This window comes from Ornithodoros turicata, chromosome 5 (genome assembly GCF_037126465.1).
Source record: "Ornithodoros turicata isolate Travis chromosome 5, ASM3712646v1, whole genome shotgun sequence".
In the NCBI taxonomy this organism is placed as follows: domain Eukaryota; kingdom Metazoa; phylum Arthropoda; class Arachnida; order Ixodida; family Argasidae; genus Ornithodoros; species Ornithodoros turicata.
In genome coordinates, this window is record NC_088205.1 from 11,362,224 (window position 1) to 11,383,033 (window position 20,810).

A 20,810-nucleotide genomic window follows, 5' to 3' on the forward strand; every position below is an offset into this window, starting at 1 on the left:
TACAGCGTTGGTCACGGTGTCCCGGAAAATGCGCTCGTCTTCCAGCGTGCCGTTCAGAGGGACCGAGTCGATGGCCGCCTTGTACTTCTGCCAGTCCGTTCGCCTGACAGGATGGGATGGCGAGTTGACGAATGCCCCTGACGCCGATCAAAACGGGGAGATGGTCGCTACCGAGTGTGTCAGCATCCACGCACCAGACGAGCCGCCGCGCTAAGCACGCTGAGGTGACAGTGAGGTCCAGGCACGACGAGAGGAACGCACCGTAGAGAAACGTGGGTGAACCGTCGTTGAGGACACAGAGACTGTGGTCTGCAAAGAAGCTTGCGAGCCCCTCTCCTCTTGCATCGGTGTGGGTACTACCCCAGATGGCATTATGCGCATTGAAATCGCCGCATAGCACGTAAGGCGGGGGAAGGCTGGCGAGGAGCGCAGCCAGATCATCGACATTGTAGTTGACTGCCGGCGGGAGGTATAGAGATATTAATGTGACATCCAGGGAGCCCAGGCGGACTGAACAGCAGACGTACTCGCCGAAACCTTGCGCCTGCACGTCGCGCTGAATGTCAGAACGAACGAAAATGGCAGCGCGGCTTCGTGCACCATGGGGCTCCGAAAGGTGAGTAACATAGTTAGGCAGTCGAAAGTCAGGCGAGAGTCCACATTCTGCGATACACATGACAGGGAATTATGACGCCATGCAAATTGGCGGAAGTCCGATATCTTCGACCGTAGCCCTCTGGAATTCCACTGGAAGATGGCCGTGGTTTCGTAGCGCACTGACGTCGAGTGGTGCATCCAATTATCCATTATGGGTGGCAGGGGCACGAAGGCAACTGTTGAGCAGTGGCTTTAGAGCAAGCAGCACTTGGACTGCTGACAGACCAGCAGACGCAGGAAACTGGTGAACGATGGCGCGCAGCGCAGCGAAGAGCATGGGGAGGATAGCGTCAAAGTGGGTGTCCTGTCCCTTGGGCAGCTGGGAGGAGCCTGCTACAGAAGGCCCAGATACTTGGGGTCGATCGGCATCAGACGTGCGAGGGCCAGGTACTGTAGGAGGTGGAGGCGCTGTTGACTTGACAACTGAAGCGTAGGCCTTGTGAGACCGGGGTGCTTGGTTTGTTTCTCTTAAGGGTTGTTCACTCCTCAGAACGCTTGAGAAGACTCGGGAAGGCTCAGGAAGGCTCGGGAAGTGGTCCGCAGAACCAGGGGACGGTCGCTTATCTGGCGGCGCAGAGCTGGCCTTCCCATTCAGGACCCGTCGACGATGGGCAGCAGCAGCAGCCTTGGCAACTTTACACGCCCGAAAGGTCGCAGTATGTGGTCCGGCACAGTTGGCACACTTCGGCTCGCGCCGAGCAGTGCACTCTTTATAGTCATGTGGGCCAGAGCACACTTTACATCTTTCTGGCCCACGACAGGCCTTTGCATAGTGACCGTGCTTTTGAAGTTGAAGCACTGAACAGGAGGGTCAATGTACTCCGAAACGCGGTAATACGTGAACCCAAGGGGAATCTCTGCAGGGAGCATAAGGCCCGGCTGGAAAGTCAAGAGGACGCTGTACTTCGTGATTGCGGTGGCAGATCCGTCGCTTTCACGGGAGAAGGCCATTTCTCTTTTAACGGCGGTGACTCCACGGGGTTTGAAGAACTCCAATAGCTGGTCTTCGCTGTAATGGCGGGGAACACCCGATATTCTGCCCGTGGTACGAGTGTATGAAGCTGGAATACGGGGTTCGACAGGTATATTCGCGAGCGACTTCAGGCTGAGCAGTCTGCGCGCCGAATGCTCGGAGGAGACATGAAGGATGAGAGTGCCCTGCTTATTGATTCGGTGATGGAGCACTTTCTCCTGAGTTGCTGTTAGGATGTCATGGGCGATAAGATCAGGGTTCACATTCCAGAAGGAATCAGAGTCGCTCTTGCACCTGAAGACTACCGGGATGCCCCCTGGACGATTCTTTTTGTGGGTGACGACTTGAAATGGCGGCTCACCCTGTTGGTGACCTTGTAGGTCGCCGACGAGCATGCCTTCCGTGCGTAAGGCGCTGTCTGGGCCCTGCAGGTCAGGAGCGCCGTCGAGGCCGAGCATAAACTCCGTTGTCGATGACCGCGGCCCGTTATCGCTCCCAAGAGCGCTGCTCTGGCACCTGGAAACCGGTGACCGGCTCCGGGCGCCAAGCGGCTGAGCAGACCTCCGGGAGTCGCCGCTGGCGCTTGATGCGCGGCGTCTCCCTCTGCCCACGTCCATCCAACGGGATTGGAATGAGCAGTAGACCAGCAGATTCAGTAATAACAAATCAGAGAGAATCAAATCAGAGAAGACAGCAGAAAAGGAACACGTCCGTCGGGTTCGAACTTCTTCTTCTTGGGCCCGGTCTGGGCTTTCGCTGTTGAATATTCCTTTAATATATGGGGCTCTCCTTTCGCCTATGGGAGCTCTGCAGTGTGCACTCCACTTTTTTATATTTTGTTTCTTCTGAATAACGAACATGTGAATAGTGAATAGCGAGCTCGCGAGTACAGCACATGAGAAGTTTTTTTTTTGGGGGGGGGGGGGGGGGGGCAGGGAGGAAGGAAGGAGATAATTTATGTTCGGAGCAGCAGAACAAGTCGGGAGAGGAGTCCAATTGCCCCTCTTTTTTTCTTTTTTTTCTTACAAGCAAACAAACAACGATTTCTTTCTTTCTTTTTTTTTTGCAATAACTACTTTACAGCACATATGCCGGCAACACAGAATTATTCTCTGTAAAATTCGGGATTTTGTTACAGTGTGGTCGACCGAGGCATGTGCGACACTATGACAAGAGTAGGTTAAGGGTTTGGTCGTCTGGACGTGAGAAAAAGTAAGAAATGATTACTCAATAGTCTCATCACATGCCGACGAATGTGGGGACCACTTGGGAGAGGAACATACAGGGTGTCCCAGCTAACTGCGAATATATTTTTAAATATGTATATATATATGACACTTTCTCCAAGATGAAATCAATTGCAATATAGCATATGCTGAAGGGCACTCCTTAGGAGGGTATTAGCAAAGTCCAAAGGCAATGTCTTCATTAACTTTCATTAATTAACTTTTTAATTATAAAAGCTACGAAGTTGTCCCACATCTGTTCCTTTCGGTCACCTGATAACGTAGCCGTTTTCATAACAATAATCCGTTCGATAGATCGCCCGCAAAAAATTCGTGAAAGAACGCCATTGTTTCTTTATTTTGTTCATTGCGCATCTTCCAAGACGCGTATTTCATTGATCCCCAACGTGAGAGGGGGAAGAAGCACAGTGCCGCCTCATGCGTAGATGAGCTGTAACTTGCTGAAACAAAACAAAAGAAATGTATCGAGTGGCTCTTCGGTACTGGCCTTATCTTGCGTTGCATTTTCTGTTCCTTTTTAATCTTTTTCCAGGACGCGAGAGGCGATAGTGTGCTCTTTCTCCCTCTCACATCGGGGGTGAAGGAAAGACGCGTCTCCTAAGAAGCGCAATGATTTTCCTTCAAGATTTTTTTTTGCGGGCGATCTATCGAACGCATATTTGTTGTGAAAACGGTTACGATATCAGGTGACCGAATGGAACAGATTTTCTCATGGGGGCAACTTTGTAGCGTTTATAATGAAAAAGTTAATTAAAGAAAGTTAATGACGGAGGGTGACGGTGTGGGGGCTCTTGTGGAGGAACTCCATGGAGGAGACTAGTTAGCCATGAGAATGCTCCGAAGGCTTGGGCAGCATCAACAAGACCGTGAAGGACAGCAATGTGGCCTGCAGAGTCATACGCCCGCTTAACATTGAGGAAGGCTGCCACCGCTGTCTCCTTGTGCACCTTTGCGTCCTCCACAGATGTGATGAGATCCGGAACACAATCGACCGCTGCTCTGTGCCGACTAAAACCTGACATTTTCTGCGGGAAGAAGCAGTGATGTTGGAGCCACCACTCCAGTCCTGCGAGGTGCATGTACCCCATAAATTTGCCAAGGCAGCTACTCAGGCTCACTGGTCCAAAGGCGTAAAGCTGCGATAGCGATTTACCTTTCTGAACACCAGAATAATACGTGTGCGCTGGCAACTGTCAGGTACTTTCCCTGACCTCCATGACTTATTAAATATTTCCAGCAGATACTTTACACATTGCGGAGAGCCCTAAAGGTGACGTTGCCCGGACCTGGAGAAGACCGAACCCGCGACAGCAGTAGTGAGCTTCTGAACTCGTCTATAGCGTGATGTCCATATCAGACATATTGACTGTGGGCGCAGCTTGAAAGGCACAGAATGTTAAATTACTGTTTGGTTATTTTGGTAGTTCCAGCGAAAAAAGCATGGCTCGAGGCAGTTCGGAGGGAAGACGTTTTTCATTTGAAGTATTTCGAACGGTTTTGCACGACACAACACGAGCAAAGTCCTACACTCATACACAACAGGCGCATACGATTACGTTACAGTGCTTATTTTTGCCTTCCAGACGCCGACGGGAACTAGTAATTCATTAGCTTAAAAGTGATACCGCTAAGATATCGTTCACTGTCAGTCTTGATACAGCGACAGCTCTTACCGGGCAGGTTTCAGGAGATCGTCGCGCCTGTTGAACGAAACCCCCTCGTCCCTCTGCAGCAGAGAGGAGGAAAAAAAGAGAGTTACATATCCGCGCGAAGGTATTGAAAGTGAAAGCAGCGCTACAGAGCGGCAGCTACACGCGGGGCAGAGAGATGAAAAGGAATGGAACATTAGGGAGTTTTAACACATCACAAGCCTTCCATGGGAACCAACCAAAAGTGAAAAGGAAGCTTTCAGGTCGAAGATGAGCAACATGGTGCCAGCCACTTCAAAGGCATCAGGAGCTTCGCGTATCATATTCTCGGATCCGTTATCAAAAACCTTCCAATCTGCTAAATCTCTTGTAATCCTTCCAGGCCTCCCTACTGAACCGGTACCGCGATGAGTAAACAGACGAGGGTGAGCAGTGTGACGCCACAGGGACACCGACGCAGCAAAAGCGCGCTTTTCGCATTACCGTGATTCCGTGATCCTTATACCATAACGATAATGAAAAGTTGAACACGGTATGCTGCAGAAGTGTAGAAATGAGGGGAAGCCACATGCATGAGCCATAGAACACTTTAAAAGAACAGCAGACCGGGGGAATATTACCGAAGAGTCTCGCACCTGCGAGACTTAACGACAAGCTCTCCGGTAGTGAGAATACGAACAACGTGCTCAAGTGCAACGTTTCTCAAAGCCGCCTTTGGCGCCGTGACTTATTTCTTGTGTACATGACATTCTCAGGTAAACGTAAACAAGCCCACGTCACAACTTCCGGTGCCACGAAGACTTCCGGTCCTTCCGCAACTAAGGACGCTCGGAACCATCCACCATGCAGAAGGATGTCTTTCACTTTCCAGATTTGTTGAAAATGGGAGGCGTACGCTTCTTCGTGGGAACCTGAATAATTGCCATAAAAAGGCGAGTACGGCCCTCTTTCTCCTCAAATCAGAAGCGATAACTGCGTCAATCGGCACAGTGGTTGGCGCAGAGTGTGTTTGCTGCGATACCGGATGTCATTTTGGCTACAAACTGGAAACGGTACAGAAAGGCATGTACGTGCAGAAGGGCTGCACGTTACTTGAGCACTGCGTTAGTCTTTGATTTATATAATTGGGTGCTTTACGTCGCGAGACAACTGCGATCATGAGCGACGCCACAGCGGTCGGTCTGTGGATTGCTTTTGCCCACCTGAGGGTTCTTTAACGTGCGATGAAAGCTCATCACACGGCACCCTCGCGGAAGACAGCGTGTCTAAGCAACTTGTACCCTGCCACCAAGTTGCTGGCGTCCTCGGCCGGGTTCGAACCCGCGATCTCGGGATCAGAAGGCGAACACGCTACCGACTGAGCCACCGAGGCCGGTGCGTTAGTCTTTGATGTGGGTAACACAACAGCGCAATTTATTTTAGACCTCTGATCATGCTGACACAAAAGACCTTAACCTGGTGGTCGATGTACGCCGCTTGCATCATCCCATGTAAAGGTAAAGGTATATAATCTACGTGGAAGATAACACAATTATTCCTGCTCTCCCTTACATCATGGTGATGAAAGCAGCTGTCCTGTTTGGTGCAATCATTTACGGCGTACTTGCTGCAAGTAAGTAGACGAGACTAACCCTCATCATACATGCATACATACATTCAAAGTTGCTTAGACATAATGTTTTAGGCAATAGGTTTACTGTTTTGAGTTTTTGTAAGGAGTTGCTTTGGATGCATGGTCATCATTAAATCACGTACGTTCTATCATTCTCTCCAATTCATTCACGGTGTGATGCTATGCTCGCGCTTGCACTGCACGGACGTAGCTTCTGTCGCTCCTGTTTCCTTGGTCTGTTTCCAAGGCCTAGCTGCCACAATTTTGAGGGCCTATGGCCCTCACACCGGCTGATATGCATCATGCCGGTCCATCTCAAGACATCGGTCGCTCTAGCTTCCGCGACCGAAGTCGCTCGCCACAACGACCAGAGCGTCCAGAGGATACCGGATCTGGACAACTACCTCCTGCGGTACCCCCAGCGCTTCAGGACTGGTCTTCCAGCACTGAGTCTTACTCTGTAAACCCGGCAACTCCTCCTGCGGACCGCCAGGACACCCTGGATGAGGACATGAGTGACCCCTTCACACTTGTCACATACAAGAAAAACAGACCACAAGGTATCCAGTTCTGTTCAAGCCGACGCTTTCCGAGAAGTCATTTTGGAAAGTCAACCCAAACAGCATTGCACAGACCATTCGTTCCGCGGCCCAAGAGCCTATTCTTCATCATCGCGTGAACCGTGACGGCTCGATGTGCATTTTTGTCAAGACAGAGGGGGCTGTTTCAAACCTGATGGGCCTGCAAGAGGTAGCCGGTATCGCGGTCACGGTCATGATAATGAAAAAATGGCTAGGAAGCAAGCGAGCTGGTGAAGATGATGCATAATGTAAAAAACCCCGAGACTAGGGAACACTTCGTGTTTGTGTCTGTACCTTCGTGTTCCCTAGTCTCGGGGTTTTTTACATTATACGGTCATGATACCGTCGTCATATGTCAAAAATACGGGGAAGGTCTTGGACATCCCTCTTGAGTACACCGACGAGGACCTTGTCGCCTATTTGGCAGATGAGGGTGTCGTAGCGGCCACACGTCAAGTTCGTCATATCTCCATGGAAGATGGGTCAGATCAATATGTACCTCTTCGTACTGCCATCCAGATACCTCTATCGGCACCACCGAGATGGAGGAAGCATGCTTCCTCGTCGCCACGACGTAACAGTTAAGAAAAAGCCAATGAGGATCGTGTTTTCAACGGGCGTAACCAATCACGAACGTGCTTTCATCGGTCGTGGCCATCAAGACGAACCACCGTCGTCTGTAAGCTGTGATTGAACGTCCCCGCGTACTAAATGGGACAACTTGGAAATAAAGCGCAAAACGGTCCCAATCTTTCCTAAAACTGATTTTCTGGAAAGCGTCTTGCACTTTTTGTCTAAATATTTAGGTCTGCATGTTCCTGGTGAGCTGCAATCATTGGCGTGTTCTTGAATTCGCAGAACGGTGAATCGGAGTAGCAGACAAATTCTGATTTTATATATCCACGTGGCGAAGGAACGAAAGGAGGCAATAAGCAGGCTTCTGCATCTAGGTGGCATTACCTCTATTCATTGTTACATCATTTGAAGAAAGAGAGAACCCAATCAGACGCCAACGCGGAGGTACACATATGTTCTGCTAGCCATTCTTAAAAATTATTGCTGGTGGTGGTGGTGGTGGTGGTGGTGAAAGGGCTCACTGTCGACGGCCTCACAGAGGTGGACAACTTCACGACTGACGCCCTAGCAGAATGTGCCTCCTGGGCCGACTTCGAGGGAACTGTGCCGACATATGTCTGAAAACTGTCGGTTCTTAAAAATGAACTTCACCACATAACATGATCTTAGCCAACCATCATCCTCGAATGACAACGTTCTCGTCCCTGATTTGTTGAAAACGGGAGACGGAGCCTATTTTGTATGAATTATGCCGTACATAAAGCAGGCTCCACCTCCCGTTATGAGCGGCTGTCCTGCGAGGAGCATACTATATGTGGTGAAGATACGGACCTATCGAACTCAACTATAGAAAAGGTACCACAGTCAACGAGTTAAAATCACCGTTTAGAGCCGACGCGGTCAGCAGTCTAGCTTGGTAGAATTTATAGCCCCCTTAAGTATCACTGCTGCGTGCTCGAGAGGGAACGTTGCCTCCTTCAGTCTCACAACCGGCGATTAATAGACTTCTTGTAAAGAGACGTTTTGCTTACTTTCCAAACATTCGGCAGCGTGGAGGCAAAGCAAAAAGGCTTCTCTTGGAACGATTACATCATATATTGTTAGACGCTTGATTGATAATATAGTTAGACGTTTCTCGTGTACCGCATTAAGGCCAGTTCCCACATATAGCGCGTTGCTACATAGTACTAGAAAATTGCACTATATTTTCCTCCTCGCATTGCTACGAACCGCTATAAAACCGCTCTTGTCGAAGTAGAGCCCCGGTCAACTTTTCTAGCGCTATATTGAGCGGTGAGTCTGCGTTAACCAATCGTGAGCTTCCTTCAGCCGTGACGTCGTGGAAGCTGGGGTTTGTTTTGCTTCCGATCACTCGAAGCAGCAAGACGGGAATGCGACGACGACGTGAAAATGGCCACGAGTTTCATCTGCCTATGCATGGGTGTTTGGTTGCTATAGTCTGGTATCGCGATCACAGCATCGAAAGTGTCATCCCCTTTGATGCTGAGGATACCCGACGCCGACAGTAAGCAATCACGGCAGCACCGGTGCATCACGTCGTAAAGAGATATCCCGTGACCCCAGCAGGATAGCGCTATGTGCTCGGTTGTATGTGGGAACGGCAAACGGAAAAACAATGCTAGGTTTCGAGCGCTATTTTCTAGCCCTATAGAGCGAAGCGCTATATGTGGGAACTCGCCTTTAGACTTCGGCATGCGTAACACTATAGCGCAAATCTATTTTGCTGACAGAAAGGACCTTAAACTGCTGGTCGATGTACACCGCTTGCATAATCCCATGTAGGGGGTAAAGATATATAACATACGCGCAAGATAACAGAATTATTCCTGTTCTCCCTTACATCGTGAAGATGAAAGTAGCTGTCCTGTTTGTGGCAATCATTTGCTGCGCACTTGCTGCAAGTAAGTAGACGAATATATGATCCTGATCATACATCATACATTCACCCAAAGTTGCTTATATAATGTTGATTTGAATTTTCTAGCCTACTCGTTGGTTGTTTCTTTGTTTGTAAGAAAAACAAACAGGAGAAACTCGTCTCCCGACGTTGAATGCTACGTTTACTAGTTTACTGCTTTGAGTTGCTTTGAATGCACGGCCTTCATTGGATCACGTGGGTCCCTCCCTTCGCTCCAATTTACTGTTTGAACAGAGTCTAGGTGCACCACATACCTATTTCTTGCGTTGTCTTCTACTATAATCTCAGAACAACTTGGGTTTCGCAAAACCTTTTCATTTCGTGCCACATCTTTTCTGACGACAGTATAATGATTCCTGTACGCACCAGATGCGACGCCACTAAAAGAACACGAGCCACTCTGACTCGGACATTGAAATGACCACAGATTTTCCGAGAATCAGTTTCATCATCATCATCATCATCATGTTTGTTTTTTCTTCATCCAGCGTTGAGCTTCCTTTTGTATTTTTCTAGACTCCCAACGGCGACGCGCCCTGAAACTGAGACTAAACGAAAAGCCAACGCTTATTGTTTCGTAAATTCCTTTGTTAAAAATTTCATTAGTCTTTCACCTGTAAGGCGTGTGGCCACAGACAAATAAACCACACCACGTTTGCGTTTTGTATGTGTTCTATACGTTGTTTGTATATATATATTTTTTAGACAGATTTCTCATACAAAAACTATAAGGGCTAGAGACATGTTGCTTTTACTTCTATTATTTTTCGGCCGGCGGACGTTCTACTCCATATATATTGCTCAACCGTCAAATGAATAATTACCTAAGAATCCCTAATTAACTTTTTAATTATAAAAGCTACGAAGTTGTCCCAATGCGAACATATGTTCCTTTCTGTGACCTGATATCGTAGCCGTTTTCAGAACAAAAATTCGTTCGGTAGATCGTCCGCAAACAATTCGTGAAGGAACACCATTTTTTCTTTATTTTGTTCATTGCGCCACTTCGGAGACGCGTCTTACCTTCAACCCCATTGTGAGAGGGTGACGGAGCCTAATGGGTCGAAGATGAGCTTTAACTTGCGGACACAGAACAAAACACGTGTATCAGGTGACGCTATCGGAACTGCCCTTATGTTGGGTTGTATTTTCTGTTTGTTGTGTTTTCTGTTCTGTTGTAGTGTTTTTTCAGGGCGCAAGAGGCGGCAGTGTGCTCTTTCATGGTAGAGGTAGAGAGATGGTAGAAGTGAAAACAGCATGTCTCTAGTCCTTATACGAAGGGAGTTGCCTCAGGACAGGGACCGCCGATATCTCGAAGAGAGACTATTCTTGTTATGGGCACCGTCCTCATCATTGGCATGGTATTTAAGGGTTTGGTGTGACGTGTTAAAGGTTCATGCGAATTGTTGGTCAACAGCCCGGAGGGAAGAAATTAATACCATGGCAATGATGAGGACGGTGCCCAGTAGACGAACAGTCTCCGTTCAAAATATCGGCGGTTCCTGTCCTGAGGCAACACCCTTCGTACTTCTTTACCGGTTCGCTAGATTTCTACCCATCTAGCCCTTATAGCTTTTTTTAAATGAAGAATCTGTCACGAAAGGAAGAATAAACACCCTGTATATGCTATGTATAGCTTCACAAAAAATGCCTAGCAACGCACGGCTTGCCTGACTGCAAGCGGTTGCAAGGCTAGTGAATTGATTCGTAAATGATGTACCGTGCAGGGCTCCGGTGGCGAAACACCCGATGTCAACATCATCATCTGGCGGATGCATTTTATGAATTTCATTGTACGTTACTGGAACAACTCAATACATCCCAGAATGTTTGGTATGCCCCAATAGTTTCGGCGAGCTACTGCCGTCTTTTCCAGGGACTGGGAAACTTGCATAACCCAATCCTCACAGATCGTGCTTTGTTTCCGTAAAAACTCAGCTACGCTTACAGAATGTTCTTTGAATTTCAAATGTCATACAACAACAACAACAATAATGACTGCTGGCGATGAGATGGGGTGTTTCACACTTCACTACACTACACTACATTACGTTACGTTACGTTACGTTACGTTGCGTTACGTTGCGCTACGCTGCGCTGCACTGCACTGCACTACATACTATTTCGTCGCAGAATGTGGCCAGAGAAGGGACAGTGATGGCAGTCCACGTATCATTGGGGGAACAGACGCTTTGCCTCACGAGTTTCCTTGGCAAGTGTCTCTAAGCTTTAGGCTTCCTCCTGTGGACATCCACGCCTGTGGTGCGTCTGTTGTAAATGAGAACTGGATCATCACAGCTGCACATTGCTGTGCCAAGTACGTATTACGAACTTCAGTGTTAGTGCAAGCGAAGTGAGAATGCGAACAGCTGCAACGCTTTCCATGACAAGAATGATGCACGAGATATTCTTCAGCGTTCGTGTTTCCTCAAACCACACGGCGTAGTAGCTGACGCAATATTACAATTCATCCTCTGTATGTACAATGATCATATGGCACAAGAACCGCGTATTAGCTGAATTTCTTTCATTAAATGATTCATTTGTGCTTTATAGAAACGGCCGGGGGGGGGGGGGGAATATAGGTTTATTGCAAAACAAAAAAAAAAAACACGAAAGAGGGGAAAGGTTAGCCTGGCTCCAGCAGCCGACTTGCTATTCCCGCTTACAAAAAGGAAAAGGGAGAAAAGGAAAAATAAAGAGAAAGAAGAAAAAATAAAGACAAATCGGAAAGAGCGAAAGAAGGAGGCGCAGTCACAGGCTCAGCGCGAGCCCTGTGTCGGTAAGGAAGCGTACGAATTCCCTTCCGACGCGCCACTGAATGGGGCGTTGCAGAGGGCCCAGTAGCGTTGCCAGCGTGACCTCCCTGAGCCCTAGGGCAGCTAGCCGCTCCATCAGAGTGGCACGGGGAGCGGCGAACAGGCGACAGTGGAGGAGTAGGTGGGGAGTGTTGCCCTCGGTAGAGCAGGCTGCACATGTAGGGGTGTCAAGCGTGTTGAGTTGGAAGAGCCGTGTTGGCGTTCGAGCTACGCTTAACCGAAGTCGGTGGATAACGGACGCCTCCCTCCTCGTGATGTTTGGGGGAGGGACGTATTGCATTTTTGGGTCGATGGAGTGCAGAAATGTATTGGGCGAGATGGCTCGTTCTGTGAAATCTAGGACACAGCGAGTGCGCAAGCGACGTATTTGGAGCAGGCAGGCAGACATTGAAAGCGGGATGCTGAGACTCAAGGCAGCCGTGGTATGGGCACGTTTCGCAGCAATGTCGGCACGGGTATTTCCGGGCAACCCGACGTGACTGGGTACCCACTGGAGCCGTACGCTGTGGCCGGAAGCCAAGAGCTCGTTGTATCTGGCGATTACAAGCGTGCGGAGATCGCAAATAGCACTGCACCGGTACGACGCCAAGGTCTCCAATGCTGACTTGCTGTCCGTGAAGATGGACCACGAGTCGGCCTGTGAACCGGATATGGCGTTGAGCGCTTCATAGATGGCTGTCAGTTCCGCTTCGGTGGATGAAGTTTCATGCGGCAGCTTGAAAGTCTGCGTAGTATCGCTGTGAGGTATGTAGAAAGCTGCAGACGACGCGCCGTACACAACCGAGCCATCTGTGAAAATTCCTTTACGCTGACCGTGGACAGAGTTCAAATGGTCAAGAGCAAACTGGCGCGCAGCGAGGACAGGAGTGTCGTTTTTGCGGGACATGTCGGGAATATGCAGGTCCGTCGGAGGCAGCTCGAGGGTCCACAAAGGTGGAGCGTATAGCATGCGCGACGGAGGGGGCGGAAGAGACTGTGCCAGCCTGCAAACAGCAGCCCCGAAACCTGAGCTTTCATACAGTAGGTGAATGTCCCGTAGGTAGTGGGCAGCATGTCGTGTGCGGTACCGCGCACATGCGCGCAGGGTCTCCATGTCGCGTAGGACGTGTGCTGGCGTCTCCCTCGCCTCAGCCAAGACCAGGAAGGTGTCGGTCGTTTTGGGGACACCAAGGCACACTCGAAGGCTTCGCGCCTGGACGTTCAAAAGTTCGCGCTCTGTCGTTGAACTTAGACCGTGCAATACCGGTAAGCTGTAACGCAGAAGCCCTAGGACGAGTGAGGTATGCACCTGGCGAAGGTCAGGGTATGATGGGCCCCAGGACGAACCAGAGATGCGGCGGAGGACGTTCACGATGGTAGTCGCCGCGGTAGACATGGCCTTGACGTGCTTGGACCAGGTCAGCTCCCTGTCAATGGTTATGCCCAGGTATTTGTGATGACGTACGAAGGCGAGCTGTTGGCCGTCAACGCGGAGGGGGAATTTGCGGAAGGATCGGCGGGTGAATGCCATGGCAACAGTCTTGCTAGGTGAGATAGTAAGACCACGGTCGGAGAGGTAAGATACGATAGTGTCCAAAGCACCTTGCAAGCGACGCTGGATTACATCCCGACGGGTGGAGGAGGCCCAGATGCAGAGGTCGTCGGCGTATATTGTGATGTTGACATGTTCACTTAGTTGAGCAGGTAAAGCAGCCATGATGACGTTGAACAGCAGTGGGCTCAACACACTCCCTTGCGGGACACCTCGCAGAACTCTGTAGTGTGCAGTGTCCCTTTGAGAGGTGCGCACAAACAAGGTGCGATCAACGAGGAAGTCCCGAATCCATGCGAGCGGGCGGCCCCCAATACCAGCCTCTTGGAGCGTCGCAATGACAGTGCTGTGCACCACGCTGTCATATGCTTTTTTGACGTCAAGGAAGACCGCTGCTGTGAGCTTCCCTTCCGATCGCGCTTGTTGTACACTAGAGACAATGTCGATTACGTTGTCTATCGCCGACCTGCCTTGACGGAAGCCGGCCATGACTTCAGGGAAGAAGTTCGAGGCTTCGAAGAACCAGTTCAGGCGAGAGTGGACCATCCGCTCCATGACTTTCCCTGCGCAGCTTGTAAGTGCGATTGGCCGAAAAGAGTCGATGTTGTGAGGGGACCGGCCAGGTTTAAGGATAGGCACGATCATCGCGGACTTCCAGTGCGGCGGGATGGAGCTGGCCTGCCAAGTTTCGTTGAAGAGGCCCAGAAGGAGCTGGCGGCCACAAAGCGGGAGATACCGCAATGCTTTGTAGGTGACTCCGTCAGGACCCGGCGACGTGTGCGCAGGCGAGAGCCCTATAGCAGATTCGAGCTCGGTAAGCGAAAATGGGGGAAACGGCCGGGGTAACTTGCTCGTGCTACATAAACAGCGGGACGTCTACCGTAGGCATCCAGCTTACTAGACTGTGCGCTTACGTAATCACACAGTCTTTATTTATTTGCGGTTATGCTTGAAGTCATTTACACATTTTGTCCTTGAGTGGGCACATATTCTCTCACTATCTCCTCATCATACTTTTACGTAGCCCCCTGCATATTGGATACGTGGCACTGTTTGGGAAGCAAAACGTGGCACACTTTGAAGAAACACAGGAAGCGAGGTATTTTGACAAGGTGATACTCGTATTATTCTGTCCACCGCTCAAATTATCAACAGATGAGCCCTACATGGCAACTAACTCTTCCACGGTTCCACATTTTTGTTGTTGTTGCTCAATACAGTGATACCTTGTTATCTATTCCCTAGGTTGTCATACATGAAAAATATGTATTGATCGAAAACGGAGCAGCAGCGGAGTATGACTATTGTCTGGTGCGGTTATCCGAACCTGTGAATTTCACCGAGTACATCGGGCCTGTGTGTCTACCAGAACCTGAGGAAGATTACACCAGCGTGACATGCACAACAAGCGGTTGGGGTTTGACGGAGAACCGTATGTAACTTGAAATGACATGAAACGTTAAAGAGGTACAACAGAGAAAACATTGCTCATCACGGAATGCGTGAATGCCCGTGAATAGACACCAACCCAAAAGGAACGGAACTCACGCGTTGCGTCATTCATGATATATGAGCGAAATAAACCGCAGTTTAGGCTTTCCTTCTCCCTCTCCTTCCCAAGAAACGCGACAATGAGGTCACAATGAGGACAACTGGTCACCTCATGCGATCTGCTGCGATGAGTGGACAAATCGTTTGAGGAGACCAGTGAGAGCCCGCTCCAGTGTTGACAAGTGTGTGAGCAGGAAATATCACAAAGACGTGTATCCGTGGTCCTGTGTACCGGCAGATTGTGGATAAGATGTCAAAAGCAGGAGTTTAATGAAAACGAAGCACTAAGTACACGGGAAGATCCGAAACGTGATCCCAAAGTGTAAATAGGTTCTCTCTCTCTTTTTTTTTTTTTTTTTGGTGGCTGAAGCCACCAAGCTATTCAAAACTCGCAACGGACCTTGGCGTCTGGCAGCAGCTGTCTCCTCAGAATACGGCGTAGTCGACGAAGCAACGAACTGTAGGACTACGAAACGAACGAATTGTAGGACAGATTCAGCACTCATAGAACCGCAAGATCTGTACACTACTCCACGTGACTAAAGTCTGCGTCCACCACGGGGAAGCATCTCATGTCATCATCACTTCACTGATTTACTGTTGTTGACTATACTGACATTAATTGCTTTATGTAGTGTGGAATAATTAATTACGTGTCGTTCTCGTTCGTCGCAAGCAAAGGACTAGTCTCGCAATTAGGCTTGTGACGCAACAGGTCGCTTGCTTATTTTACCAAATTTTAATATACGGCGTTACTTTTGGACATTTTCTTTTCTATGAATCAGAGATGCCGACGAACAGGAGAGTCCCTTGGCTACTCGCATGCTTTCGCTTCGTTATGTGAAATACTTTCTCGCGATGTGATGTGAATACGCTAGTCATGTGATGTGATGCGACCTTTGTGTACGTACCGTGAAAGCTTGTAAGCTTTGTAAGTGAATATGTCTAATTTGTACAAAGCGAGCAATTGTTGAGAGAACGCAGAAACTGCATATCCCCCCCCCCCCCCCCAAATATCACTTTCGTCTCTGATTCTTTCAGATGGAACCACTGCTGACATTCTGCAAAAAGTGGACCTACCCATTTTGAGTAACGACGAGTGCGCTCTAGCTTACGCAACACATCAGCTGAATATCACTGATGACATGATCTGTGCTGGCTATAAAGAAGGAGGGAAAGGCACGTGTTCTGTAAGTCACCGTATTTGTCACTACAGTTTTAACAGCAAATTACGGATAAGGTTGCGGGAAACTCATCTTCCCCACGCCAGGCCTGGCATACTGACGGACGTCCTCTTCCCCGAAGGTTCTTGTCCGGAACGACTTTCAAAAACTCGCGGCCTCGTGCGCTTTCTTCAAGAAACAGGCCTAGAGGAAAGACCACTCCAGTGCACCTCCCACTTACAGTGTGCCTCCGTCCCATCAGCATCGGTCATCCTGCCTATGCATCACTTTGAAGTCCTCACCTCACCTCCCCTCTCCCACTTTCCGTCCTTTTTTTTTTTTGCTATAGTCGTGACGATGGCCACTTGAGTGCGGCCAACAACGGCAAGCTACCTCGAACCCCCCCCCCCCACACACACACACACACTGATAAGGTTCTTAACAGGGCGCGGCATGAGGCGCAGGCTAGTACGTTGGCAGGTTGTACGAAATTGAATCATACGCCCTGAGTTGGTAAACACCTAGACACGGCTTACCGTGTGGAGTTTGAAGTTAGCATGACTTCATTCATTGGGCAGTAAAACGCAACACTGTCGGGCCAACGGGTCTCGTCATTGAGACAAATCTTTCCTTGATCAGGCCACTTCACCGTCTTGTTCAATTCAGCTTAACGCGGTGCTAGACAACCCCTAAGTTATTGCTACCTTATGAGCTGGCAACAGTGTATTTAGCGCTAAGAACAGGGCAGGGGGAGTGTAGATATTCTGTTTTGGGGTATCTAATGCATCTGGTGAGAGTCGGCACGCACAGCTTCTTCAAGTGCATCTGATCTAATATCTCTGCACGATTCGAATATCTTTGAGGAAGTCACTTTAAGTTCAGTTTTTTATTCTAAGCTCGTGTTCTAATTCCGATTATCTTCGGAAGAGTGAGAGGGGTGGTAACTCAGCTTTCCTGCCTTTTTCTGCAACTGTTCACGCTCTTTGGATAATTTCTTGCAGCAGCAAAACGTGCGAAACACCTTGTATCATGGTGCAAAAGACACCTCAGCGACGACTTGCATAAGACATATTATACGACGCATTCTATGTCCTTCTACTGGGATTGTAACAGAGGCGACCACAAAATTGGGAAAAGATGGCAGCAGAGCCCTTTAAAATGGGCAAAGCCTCTTGTATGATGTTGCATGGTGGTGTAGGACCTTCGTGTGCCTTCAAAGCGAAAGCCACGAAAGCGCGCAATCATGGTAAGTGACCTGCGACGAGGCCATGACTAACGTTAAGGGAAAATACTTAAGCCAGGTTCAAACTCCGCGCAGCAGATGAAGATGCAGTTCCTGTCCTGCGCCCGTTAAACGGACGGACTCTAACAAGACACTTTTGCATAGTCTCCTAACTTTCAGCGCATCCACACACACACACACACACACGCACGCACGCACGCACGCACGCACGCACGCACGCACGCACGCACGCAGGCACGCACGCACGCACGCACGCACGCACGCACGCACAAACAAACAAACAAACAAACAAACAAACAAACAAACAAACAGACAGACAGACAGACAGACAGACAGACAGACAGACAGACAGAGATACGATGGTGAGATGGGGCTGATGCCGGCCAGGAGGCTGGGCGCTGCCCCAGTGCCACTTGTACGTGATGAGAGGTGATGATGGATATGATAAGGGGTCCGGTAATAAAAGCAGGGTGGAGAGGCCTGTTGATGACAGGAAGTCCCAAAGGTGACGCAGATCTTATGTATGTATGAGCTGGACTGGACCATGGGCCCAGCACCTTGCCTATGGCAAATGGGCGATGATCGATCGCATGCAGCTCGTGCTGCAAGATCGCACGCTCCCGCTGGTAGTCCGGGCAGTCCATAAGTAGGTGGTGCAGGTCTGCACTCAGCGCCTCCAGAAAAACAAAGGGGCAGCGTACCGTCATAGCGACGGTGCAAGTCCCATCACATCATCTTCTTATGCGTGCATCATTACTATGCACTGCTATCAACACACTGTTTCGTATATGGCTGGTGAGCGGTGCTTCGTTTCCGCCCGCTTACTCTTCATATAATGTTACCGTTATTTCACCAGGGCGACTCTGGAGGTCCAATCGTCTGCGAAAGAGAAGACGGAAGTTGGGTTCAAGTTGGAATAACCTCGTGGGGAGGCGATAAAAGTGGTCTATGCGCTTTGCCCAACGAGCCTTCTGTATTTGCGCGCGTAAATTATGTTCTGGATTGGATTCATTCTACGATCCGTGAAAACACCCCGTGAAGGAACACGTCAGTCAGCAACTTGCTCTATGTCTGCATTAAAAAAGAAATTCCGTCATTGGTGTTCTGTGTCGTTGATTTTGCTTTCTCATTTCCCCTTTTTAATCGCCATGGTACGACAGAGTTTGATAGACGAGTAAGACGTGCGTATAGGGCGGGGCATAGTTATTGCAGACGGCTTTTTCACTCATCAATTTTTTGAACATAGAACGTGACCATCCGGTCATCGCGGCCGGATTTTTTTTTTTACTTTCCAATGTACTGCTAGGTGTAGCATTCATCCGATATAGCAACATTTCCGGAATATTACTGTACAAGTAGCTGCTGACTCTATTTCCTGCATGTGCGCCACGAGCTATACACGGCATAAAATCCGTTTGGAGTGCACTTAGCACAGTTCCGGTCTGGGCTTTCGCGGTTGAATATTCCTTTAATATATGGGGCTCTCTTTTCACTATGGGAGCTCTGCAGTGTGCACTCCCTAAGCATTTTTTAAAACTTTGTTTCTTCTGAATAGCGAACATGTGAATAGTGAATAGCGAGCTTGCGAGTACAGCATATGAGAAGCTTTTTTTTTGGGGGGGGGGGGCAGGGAGGAAGGAAGCAGATAATTTATGTTCGGAGTAGCAGAACAAGTCGGGAGAGGAGTCAATTGCCCCTCTTTTTTCTTACATGCAAACAAACAACGATTTCTTTAGCTTTCTTTTTTTATTTTTTTTTTGCAGTAACTACTTTACAGCACATATCCCGGCAACACAGAATTATTCTGTGTAAAATTCGGGATTTTGTCACAATGTGGTCGACCGAGGCATGTACGACACTATGACAAGAGTAGGTTAAGGGTTTGGTCGTCTGGACGTGAGAAAAAGTAAGAAATGATTACTCAATAGTCTCATAACATGCCGACGAATGTGGGGACCACTTGGGAGAGGAACATACAGGGTGTCCCAGCTAACTGCGAATATATTTTTAAATATATATATATGACACTTTCTCCAAGATGAAATCAATTGCAATATAGCATATGCTGAAGGGCACTCCTTAGGAGGGTATTACCAAAGTCCAAAGGCAATGTCTTCATTAACTTTCATTAATTAACTTTTTAATTATAAAAGCTACGAAGTTGTCCCACATCTGTTCCTTTCGGTCACCTGATAACGTAGCCGTTTTCATAACAATACTCCGTTCGATAGATCGCCCGCAAAAAATTCGTGAAAGAACGCCATTTTTTCTTTATTTTGTTCATTGCGCATCTTCCAAGACGCGTATTTCATTGATCCCCAACGTGAGAGGGGGAAGAAGCACAGTGCCGCCTCATGCGTAGATGAGCTGTAACTTGCGGAAACAAAACAAAAGAAATGTATCGTGTGGCTCTTCGGTACTGGCCTTATCTTGCGTTGCATTTTCTGTTCCCTTTTAATCTTTTTCCAGGACGCGAGAGGCGATAGCGTGCTCTTTCTCCCTCTCACATTTGGGGTGAAGGAAAGACGCGTCTCCTAAGAAGCGCAATGGTTTTCCTTCAAGATTTTTTTTTTGTTTTTTTTTGCGGGCGATCTATCGAACGCATATTTATTGTGAAAACGGCTACGATATCAGGTGACCGAATGGAAGAGATTTTCTCATTGGGGCAACTTTGTAGCTTTTATAATGAAAAAGTTAATTAAAGAAAGTTAATGACTGAGGGTGACGGTGTGGGGGCTCTTGTGGAGGAACTCCATGGAGGAGACTAGTTAGCCATGAGAATGCTCCGAAGGCTTGGGCAGCATCAACAAGACCATGAAGAACAGCAATGTGGCCTGCAGAGGTCGTACGCCCGCTTAACATTGAGGAAGGCTGCCACTGCTGTCTTCTTGTACACCTTTGCGTCCTCCACAGACGTGATGAGATCCAGAACACAATCGACCGCTGCTCTGTGCCGACTAAAATTTGACATTTCCTGTGGGAAGAAGCAGCGATGTTGGAGCCACCACTCCAGTCCTGCGAGGAGCATGCACCCCATAAATTTGCCAAGGCAGCTAGTCAGGCTCACTGGTCCAAAGGAGTACAGCTGCGATAGCGATTTACCTTTCTTAACACCAGAATAATACGTGCGCGCTTGCAACTGTCAGGTACTTTCCCTGACCTCCATGACTTATTAAATATTTCCAGCAGATACTTCACACATTGTGGAGAGCCCTAAAGGTGACGTTGCCCGGACCTGGAGAAGACCGAACCCGAGAGAGCAGTAGTGA

The 20,810-nt window shown here is 48.8% G+C and overlaps 1 protein-coding gene across 2 annotated transcripts; it reads left to right on the plus strand.

The window, feature by feature from the left end:
* Positions 1–6,034: 6,034 nt before the first annotated feature.
* LOC135394015 (plasma kallikrein-like) lies at positions 6,035–18,637 on the plus strand. Of its 2 annotated transcripts, none has more exons than XM_064624437.1 (6): positions 6,035–6,138; positions 11,368–11,551; positions 14,609–14,696; positions 14,830–15,016; positions 16,177–16,325; positions 18,398–18,637. In XM_064624437.1, exons 1-6 carry the CDS (start codon positions 6,081–6,083, stop codon positions 18,578–18,580), a joined length of 849 nt encoding a protein of 282 aa, XP_064480507.1. In that variant the 5' UTR covers positions 6,035–6,080; the 3' UTR covers positions 18,581–18,637. The 2 variants fall into 2 exon arrangements, with proteins under 2 accessions (XP_064480507.1, XP_064480508.1); XM_064624438.1 differs by lacking the exon at positions 6,035–6,138 and adding an exon at positions 9,110–9,217.
* Positions 18,638–20,810: the final 2,173 nt, after the last annotated feature.